The sequence below is a fragment of the Penaeus japonicus genome, unplaced genomic scaffold, assembly GCF_977035675.1.
Source record: "Penaeus japonicus unplaced genomic scaffold, GWHDUDI00000001_assembly GWHDUDI00000024, whole genome shotgun sequence".
Taxonomy (NCBI): domain Eukaryota; kingdom Metazoa; phylum Arthropoda; class Malacostraca; order Decapoda; family Penaeidae; genus Penaeus; species Penaeus japonicus.
In genome coordinates this window covers 39,305,820-39,315,819 of record NW_028234426.1, presented here as the reverse complement: position 1 = coordinate 39,315,819, position 10,000 = coordinate 39,305,820, and the positions used below count along the sequence as shown (strand labels likewise).

At 34.8% G+C, this 10,000-nt stretch overlaps 2 protein-coding genes across 3 annotated transcripts in view; one reads left to right on the top strand and one right to left on the bottom strand.

Moving 5' to 3' along the window:
• frc (UDP-sugar transporter UST74c fringe connection) overlaps positions 1–4,060 on the top strand; it is a 16,051-nt gene extending 11,991 nt beyond the window's left edge. Inside the window, exon 7 of the mRNA XM_086551112.1 lies at positions 1–4,060. This exon is cut by the window's left edge and continues 700 nt beyond it. The gene's annotated coding sequence lies outside the window, so the exon portion shown is untranslated.
• Positions 4,061–4,157: 97 nt separating this feature from the next.
• APC10 (anaphase-promoting complex subunit 10) overlaps positions 4,158–10,000 on the bottom strand; it is a 6,223-nt gene continuing 380 nt past the window's right edge. For both annotated transcript variants that reach the window (XM_043011614.2, XM_043011616.2), the window contains exons 2-5: positions 8,822–8,882; positions 7,483–7,615; positions 6,852–7,014; positions 4,158–5,503 (exon numbers count right to left, since the gene is read on the bottom strand). In XM_043011614.2, the coding sequence (XP_042867548.1) occupies positions 5,218–5,503; positions 6,852–7,014; positions 7,483–7,615; positions 8,822–8,827 (588 nt within the window). In that variant the 5' untranslated portion in view covers positions 8,828–8,882 and the 3' untranslated portion in view covers positions 4,158–5,217. The remainder of the gene's footprint in view (positions 5,504–6,851; positions 7,015–7,482; positions 7,616–8,821; positions 8,883–10,000) is intronic.

The window sequence follows — 10,000 nt, the reverse complement described above, 5'->3', positions numbered from 1 at the left end:
CAGCAGAGTGAGGATTATTTTGAAATGTTTAAAAAAGAACATATAAAAATTAGGTATATGTTAAGTACCATATTTTAGTATCATATTTGTGATCAGATATACTTTGTGCAGAAGATCCCAGTTATGTGAAAGTCATACTTCCTCCATCATAGTGCGACAAACAGATCTTGGCTGATGTTGAGTACTTGCCCATTTGTAACTTGAAATAGTTCTCGTTTGATGGAAGAGATATTAGTCAGACTGCAAAAAGCATTTGAAATATTGAATCGTATTTCATAGTCTCTGTTATGAAGATAACTAGTGATGTTGAACGGCACTGGAAATTGTTTTTAGAACTTGATGTAGAGGGAGTGAGTTCACATAACTGGTCTCTAGAATTTTAGTTATCATACTGACATGTTGCTACATACCCTAACAATTTTTTTGCAATTTGAATATGAAGCTACTGTTCTGAACAGCACCAAGTATGCACATCCACTTAAACTGACCTGAGAAAAAGAAAGAGATGATACTTTTCTTTCTTTTTTTATAAACTATAATTTTTCAAACCATACATCCGTTCCAAGCAGCTAGAAATGAGCTGCGGCATGAATTGTGTGGTCTTTTAAAGTATGTTGAAAAGGTGATATATTTTGATTAAGCCTGCTGGCATCAAAGAAAAAATCCAAGTTGGAATAAATCTCAAGCTTTTGGTCTAGATCTTATTAATTAGATGTCAACTGCTCTTTGATATTACGATTATAGTGACAAGGGTCAGTGGTATCTAATTTTGCAGTCATTCCATGTAACAGAAAGTGCACTCTATGATGGTGTTTGGACACATTTAACTGTCGTGTGGTGTGATACATATATTTTAGGTTATTTATTCATAATGTTTAAGTTACTTAATCTTCTTTTTTCAGAAAGAGAACACTTTGTTAAGTTTCTTAGATCCCACGTTTTAGTTTGAATCATAATGAAAAAATTGAATTGGAATTAGTGAGTGTTGTATCTCTCGGGTTATTTAGGAATATTTTGTGTGCAACTTTTTTTTTTTCTATGATTGCGTAATCAGGTTATACCTTACTATTTTGTCGTAAAAACTGAAGGGAAAAAATTGTACAGTTTTGCATTGGTTTTATTATTATTTATTTATTTTTTTTCGGTGAACATTTGTGAACATTTATGTAAATTTATAAGATTGAATTTATGTATATATGTATGTATCTACCTATCTTTAAACACAATCAAATACACATTATTGCATTTGCTCATGTACTCGCATACACATACACTTTTTTGTACACACAGACAAAATTCTCCTTCAATCTCTGACTCTCTCCCTCTCCCTCTCCCACTTCTTCAATTCATCCCTCTCCCTCTCCCTTTCTCGTCAGCACATAAACGCGTATACACACAAGTACCAAATATGCCTAAACACAGTATCAAGCGGAAAGGTGATAGGAAAAGAAACTTTTTTTTTTTTTTTTTTTTTTTTTTTTTTTTTTTTTTTTTTTTTTTTTTTGTTATAGGTTTTCTCTTATTTTGGTTTTATAATAGATTCATCTTCATAAAAGTGCTGTGGGTAAACCTTTCTTAAAATATATAAGCCAGATACTTTCTCCTTAGATAGAGGAATAGAAAAATGGGCTTTCCATTACACTTTCAGTTAAATCATGTTGATTGCTCGGAAAGACTAGTGTAGTTATGTGTGTGTATATATATATGTATATGGATAAAGTATTTGTATAATATTTATATAAATATTTTTTACATATGTAAATCTTTCCCGGTGTAGTATGTCCTTCCTGGATTTTCTTCTCCTTCTCCTGTTCCTCTTTTTCCTCCTGCTTGTCTTCTAGGTGATACACATTTTCATTATTTTTATTATGATTATATATGATTTAGAAAATATTGCAAAACAACAAACAAACAAAATCCAATATTCATAGCACTTAGTCAGAAAACAAAGTCATAAGAGAATCCGTCAAGGGGGGGACTATCTCAGAAAGATCTTGGAAAAATTGAATGTTTTATACATTTGAAGTCATTTTTCAGCCTTCAAAAATATCCCCTAAGCTTGCCAATACAATACATTTATATTTTTGGTGGGGATTTACCCATGACAATTACCCCGCCCCCATATAGTTTTTTTTCATGGGAAAAAAAAAAACAGTATTTATTAATATTAAGAGAGAAACATGTATGTATAGATTGAAAGGCAAATATTTTGTAACTTTTTTTTTTTTGACACAGGACTCAGAAAAATAGAGATTCCTGTGTTACTTTTTTTTTTTTATTATTATTTTTTTTTTTTTGTTGCTTTTTGAGTAGATATAACCCAAGCATCATGTTGACTTTTTTTAAAATTCATAAGGTCAAACTAAAAAAAAAAGAAGAAAAAAAAAACAAAACAACAGCAGAGGCATCCCTTTTGCATGATCTTTCAGAATAAAATGAGCTTTATCCCATGTTTCTGCATCAAAGATTATACTCTAAGCTAAACTCTGACCCTAAAATTGAGATAGTCCCCTTGCCTTAAATATTTTTCTCCCCATTTCCATACCTGTTGCTCATGTCTCATTTTTCTTAGAAGCCATAAACATAACATACAGAAAAATGGGCATTATTTTTTGTTGCTTAATCATTTCAATTTTGTTTAGAAGAGTAAACCCTCTTCAAGTCATCTTTCTTAGCATCTCAGGGCTTGTCATGTCACTTATTCCAGACAAGGTAGAGGAAAAACTTGTTTATTACATTTTTTTTTTTCAGCTTAGATATACATTGCAGATGTTAAATGAGTCAGGTATTTAATCATTCATTCATATGACATTCTTGACTTTACCCTTTGAGTGCCACATAAACCAATACAAAGAATTATCATGTGATGGAAGTAGTTCGCATTTGTACATTTTGCGTTTTATGGTATTAGCCAGAGTATTAGATATGTTCATTGTGTTTCTATTCACTTGCTCATGATCTAATGTGAATATTCTACCTTACTATTTGGAAGGAAATTATTCTGTAATTTTTTTTATGGGGACGTGGTAAGCTACATGTTTTCATTGTGTTGATATAGGTTAGAAGTCACTCAGATTTATTTATTGATTGCATCTCCCCTTGCATAATAGGTATGCTGAGCTGCCATCTTTAGTATGATAAATGTCACCTTCCAGTCAGTTAAAACTCATTCTAAATATATAAGCAATGGATATAGACTGAACCATGGAACAGGGAGAACCAGGTAATGACTCCTGAAAAAGACATGTTGTTCTGGTTTGAGTGACTGTCATAAAGTCAACCGAAATCATCTAGTTTTATTCCACTTAGATCATCCATTGCCATATCCATTTCCTCCTTTTCTTTCCCATCCGTAACCTGGGTAGCTCCCATATTTACCCTCCCAAAATTACCACATTTCCTTTCTAATCAGCACATTTTACACAGAAGAAATAGTAATCCATTTCCAAAATGTATGACCAAGTGACGTTTCTTTTCCCCTTTTTGCCTTACTCTCCTCAACCCCCTTTTCTCCCCCAAACTACTTTATACATCATAGTAGTCCAAGACTCAAAAGAGAGGAGGAACCAGACTTGTCTCCTCTCTTTAGTTTTCTCGCTGGCCATAATCGTCCACATGCCATATTTATTCTGCGAGTTTTCGACCGTTTAGGGATTATTGTTTCTATTTATTTTTTTATACTTATGCCGTTTGTGTGTGTGTTGTGTGAATGATTTTTTTTTTTCTATTATGAGAGAGACAGAGAGAGAGGTTCTTAGTGCAGTGTGTTTATCACTATTTAGCAAAGATATTTATATATGACAGGATAGATAAAAAAGAAAAGAAGAGAGAGGAAAGGGGACGCGTTGTCAGTTGTTGACACGTGTCAATTTCTGTTTTATGTCCCTAAAGGAAGTTGTGAGATAAGAGATGTACATTTATATTTTTGTAATCTCCAAAGCTGCTATGCTCTTCCTGTTCATCATTTCAGTTCATGCATCTTCCTTAATTTTTTTATGGTTGTGTTATCATTTAATGTAATGCACTGTTTTTCTGTGAATTGAGTGATGAATACGAATTATAAAAACATGAATTGCCTGTTTTATTTTCCGTCTGTGTGTGAAGTTATTTATAAATCTATCACTACCATTATATAAAAGGGGAAATAAAAGTAACAATAAGAAATATTTTTTTTCTGAAAATAGCTGAGTAAAAAATAAAATGTACAAGATATTTGATATCACTACATAATAACTGAAATGTATACATGACAAGTTTCTTGTTTGCAGTGTTCTTCATTCACACCAATTTATTTCATTATAAGTAATAATTGCATTTTAATATCCATTAACAAAAGAGATACAACAGTTTATAAGTACACAATTTTAGATAGTCTCCTAGAAGTTTTAAAAAATCAATGCAAGGAAACTTTCTAACCTGATACTGACATAGTTTTCTATCTTTTGTTCTGCATATGCTGGTTAGACTACTAATTATTAAAAGTTTAATCAACATAGAGAAGCACAGACTGTTGTGATATCTGATATATGTTTAGTTGCAATCTATCAACCAAAAGTTTTTCTTCTTTCAGATATATAAAGATATGTACAGATAAAATTATAATCAAGGAAAAGTGGGGGAGAAAGAAAGAGTTGATTCTTACATTATCACATTGACCCACTCAAGCCGGATGACGTGCTGACACGTTTTGTGGTTTTTGCGTCAGACACCGGTGACGAGATATCTGGGCAAGGCTGGCACTTGGGGTGAGCGAGCAGGCAGCCCAGGCTTGCAGCTTGTGCGGCCGAGAGTATCCAGGCGTTAGGCTTATGTGTTAAAAAACCCCAGCATTACGACCACACAAAGCCGGAATCGCCCCAGCATGAATGGGTCAAGCTCAAATAAAACTTCATCTTGTCATGCTCCAGAGAACGAGAAGAGCAGTAAAATTCTAATGTGAAATGCTGGGTATTCATGGATAAAGTTATTAATCACGCCAACTCAAGAATAATGGTCTTTTGTTTTTACACCTTGCAATGGTAACATTATTATACCCATAAAGGAAATAGCACAAAAACAGAAAATGATAGGAGGTAAGGGTGTAGCTCCACTCAGGATAAAAAAAAAAAAAAGTGAAAGATAAATAAAGTGGATCTTTTTTTCTTCCACACAAAAAATTAAGCATCCAAACTTTTAACATCAACTTTCAACTTCTGCAAGAGCCCTGAAACCAGAGCATCATCTAATACAACTATACTGCTTGAAGGCAGGTGATGTGAAGGCCCCCACACTGTCCACTGCAACTGCCCTATCTTCCACTGGAGAATGGATCTTGATCTGCCTCATGTGTGTGTCCCGCCCGTTCTGATGGTTGGACAAAACAGCAATTTGGACCATGTATGTGCGCACGGGGCGGTCATGTATGTCCTTCAGGGGGATGAGGAGCCAGCCAGTTGGCTCATGCAGGTCCACTACTTCAATCTCTTGCAGATCATTAAAGTGTGTCCCACAGCGGATTGATATTCTGTGGGGGAGCGAGCCGTAAGATGCTTGTTTAAATCATATGAATGATTCTATATAGAACATTCAATTGTCAGTTTCACGGTGTACTTATACTTAAAACAGACATACAAAAGGTTGATAAATACAGATTCTAACTTCCAAAATAGGATATATTTACAATAATGTAAGGAAAGTATAAAACCCACTGAGAACTCAATTTTCAGTAGTTCAAAATTTTTGAACATTTCTTGATTAACCCATTGCAGACGGAGATAAATTTGCTTGCCCAGCCTCCAGGATAGGTTTTATTTTAGAGAGAGACTGCTTGAAGCAATATAATTTGAATCATCCCAATCTCTTTCAGTCAATCATTGTAAAACTAGACCGGTTTTTGTATTTTATTTTATGTGTGTTTTATTGAGTTTAGAGACTTATATGTGCCATATGACAGGCTCTATCAGTGCTGCAGTTGACTAAAATTGTAGTATATTATCCATATTAGCTCATTATTTTCTTTATATTCAATGTGATAGAAATATTGCTGTTTTATGGGAGGACAAAAGGCAACTTTATTTTTTCGTATTTTTGTGCTGTTATGAACAAATACGAAACATATAACCACCTACAACAAAGATAATAAGAAGAGGTAGGGAAGAGGAATGAAACCTGTGCTTGTGACTGTGAGTGCCACAGTGAAAGGCATCCATATTGGCACAGGAGCACATTTTAGACACTGGGTATGGATTGAGTCACCTTCCTCTTCTCGTTCTGCCTGCACATCCTACATCGGCGGTACTTTAGAGCAAGGGTTCATCAACTTAGTGTGTGCCATCGCTCTATAGAGACAGTGCTTGCTAGAGATCGTGGATGGGTGCCATTCAAGGCTCTCTCTCCTGCTGGTGCTAGGAAAAGGTGGTGCCATCTAGGTTTTGGACATTATGCTAGCACAAAATTATGGTAATTATAGTAATTATGACCGCAGACGCCACCATCGCTTATTCCTTTTTCATAGCAAAATAAACTAACACAGTGATCCAAAATCCCCGAACGTCATATACGTCATGACGCCCGTCGTCAGGCCAAAGCTCCTACGTCATGTATGTCATGACACCCGTACGCAATGGGTTAATGTTACTTGCAGAACACACATTTTCTCAGAGCATGAAGTGGTCAAATAATATTACAATAATTTGAATTTCTAGCCCAATAATAAAGATTGCATATTCACACTTATGGTTTCACATACAATTACTTATCTAGTTTCTAATCAGCTAACACATGACAAGGACTTCCTTACAATTGAAATCATAAGGGAGAAGGAAAGAAAGACTATAGCAACTGAGATCCTAGTTTTTCTATCCACACCTCACCTGCTGGGAGTGTAACTCTCATCAGCTTTGTAATCAGCATAAATCCACACATCTTGTATGGTGGTCTTGCGTCGAAACTGTATGTTGACTAGGTGTGGCTGTGGGCCGTCTGACTGCCAGTAAGTGTCAAGGCAGTCATCCCGTAGCTGTTCCACACCAAACCCTGAAACATACTTTGTTTTATTTCATTTTATTAATTGTCTCTTATTCATTACCTTATTTTACTTTCATCATTTATGATATCAATTCACTTCATTACTATTAACAATTTTGATTGTTATTCTGTTTTTAGCATTTTATTAATCAAATTTTTTTCACTAGTTTCTTATGTTTATCAATATTTATTTCCCCTATCTTCCAGTACTTGCTGCTCCTTTACGCAATGATAAGTATGAAGAATTAGTCAAGAAAATAGTATTAATTTCAGTTAAGAAAGCTACTATGAATAATGCAATTATATATATAATATATATATCTATATATCAAAGAACTAATATTCATGGTGCTTACATCTACTGCACAAAGAAATTTAAAGAAAAAAAGAAAAGAAAAGAAGAAAAGCAAACACTAAAGAAGAAAAAGATGAAAAAATAGACCAAACAAAAACATTGGAAATAGTCAACTGACAAACCTGGCTTGCATGATGACAGCGACCAGACAGCCTGACTTCCAACCTCACGCACCCGACCTGACCTCTCCTCTCGGGCTGGGTCGGGTTCTTCTCCTGAACCTCTTACAGAGCTGTTGAGTGACATCATTCTCTCCTGCATAAGAAGATGTCATACAATAACATGAAGACAATTTTATCCATATAGCTATTCACATGAATAAGTAGAAAACAGAGAGAGAGGGAGGGAGGGAGGGAGGGAGGGGGAAGGAGAGAGAGAGAGAGAGAGAGAGAGAGAGAGAGAGAGAGAGAGAGAGAGAGAGAGAGAGAGAGAGAGAGAGAGAGAGAGAGAGAGAGAGAGAGAGAGAGAGAGAGAGAGAGAGAGAGAGAGAGAGAGAGAGAGAGAGAGAGAGAGAGAGAGAGGAGAGAGAGAGAGAGAGAGAGGAGAGAGAGAGAGAGAGAGAGGAGAGAGAGAGAGAGAGAGAGGGAGAGAGGGAGAGAGAGAGATAGGGAGAGAGAGAGAGAGAGATAGGGAGAGAGAGAGAGAGAGATAGGGAGAGAGAGAGAGAGAGAGAGGGAGGGAGAGAGAGAGATAGGGAGGGAGAGAGAGAGAGAGGGAGGGGAGAGGGAAAGAGAGAAGGAAAGAGAAAGGGAAAGAGAGATGGAGAGGGAAAGGGAAAGAGGGAGGGAGAGAGAGAGAGAGAGGGCAAGAGAGACTGAGAAAGAGAGAGAGAGTGAGAGAGAGAGGGCAAGAGAGACTGAGAAAGAGAGAGAGGGCAAGAGAGACTGAGAAAGAGAGAGAGAGAGAGAGAGAGAGAGAGAGAGAATATGAACATTGATACTAACAATTACAGTACTATTAGCATCAATAATATTAGCCATAATAATAAAAATATAGTTATATGAATTATAATAGCAATAATATTTTTATTATCATTATTTCATTGTTATCATTTATCAAATTACCAAATTTCATCACATTATCATAATAGGAATAACAATAAAGCTATGTATAATACTGAGCTTATAAAAGGAAAATACACATACATGCTCATATGCATAGACATATACATACCTACCAAAAAAAATATCATCATATGACAGAGACATCATTTAGAAAAAGTGTTTACAAAATGAAAAATGCTCAATGCCAAATTTAAAGAAAAAGGTAAGGAGAAAAAAACACAGCGTTGTTAAATCTTAAGTCATCTCATGAACCAAATGCACTTAACTTCAAATAAAATTAACTCTTTTTAATGGATTTCTAAGTGGACTCCAATTGATGGCAATATGACAAAAAGACTAAAAAAGTTAGAAAGGCTAAAAAAGGGGGGGATAAAATCACTCCTCTCACAATATCTACCTGCATCTGAACCGTGTCTTCTGAGATCCTTGAATGGTGTGGTAGGTTTTCTAGTCGAATTCTGGTGAGAGTATAACTGGGGGATGAGCAGTCCTCTAGAACTTCTGTCTATTGCATTTCTATTAAGGATTCTTTTAATATAACAGTTTAACTAATGCCAGCTCTTTATAATTCATGTTGGTCATGAGACTCTGACACTAAACTGGCAGAATTATTGCCTTTAATGAAATGCCATGAATTACATCAGAGATGTTAAAATACATAAAATACATAAAATACACAAAAACTACACATACATATGAAGATATGCAACACTAATTTTTCTTTGTACAGCTAATACAACAGTGTCATCTTCAGGAAGGAGAACATTGTAGAAGATTAGATTTAGCTACTTCTAATAATACATATGTACAAAAAAGAAAACGAAAAATGCTAATGAAATCTCTGGCACTCTTCTGGACAGAGACATTCATATCTTAAGTATGCATGACGAGGTGATGGCATACTAGAGTAAATATAAAAGCTATGTGGTTCATGGAAGCACACTAAATTTGTAATGATGAAGAGAGCCTCATTCTTCTGGATGGGTTTTCCTGTCAAACTATATACTCACAAACATAATAAGTACCATTATTTATTCCTGAGTTTTTGTGAGTACACTTAGCCTGAAACATGCTCTGCTTTTACTACCTTACATCTTCATAAATAGTGTCAACACAACATAAACTCTCTGTAAAGAAAATGTGAATGATGCAAGTAATGTCATAACATGACATAGACATTACATTCACACAGTAGTGAATGATAAATCATACAAACATAGTAAAAATACATGAAAGGGTAGTTCTGAATTAGGCCGAATGGGAGAATGATCAGAAGTCATGAATTGTAATAACATATTGATAATAATGAATGCTGATAATGAAAAAAATAGGAATAATAAAAATGGATGAATGATAAAAATTACTTTGAATGATGATCTTTTCTTGTGCAACACAAGTCACTACGAAGAGTCATACTAAAGAAATACCCCAAAGTTAGTATGTTATGAAAATAAACTTTCAGTACAAAGATGATGCAGTCAAAACAAATATCTATAAATAGATGACACTTGCTATTTCTCTATGTTTCGCATCAAATTCATTATCAAAACAAAAACGTAAAATCCAAAAACTATTG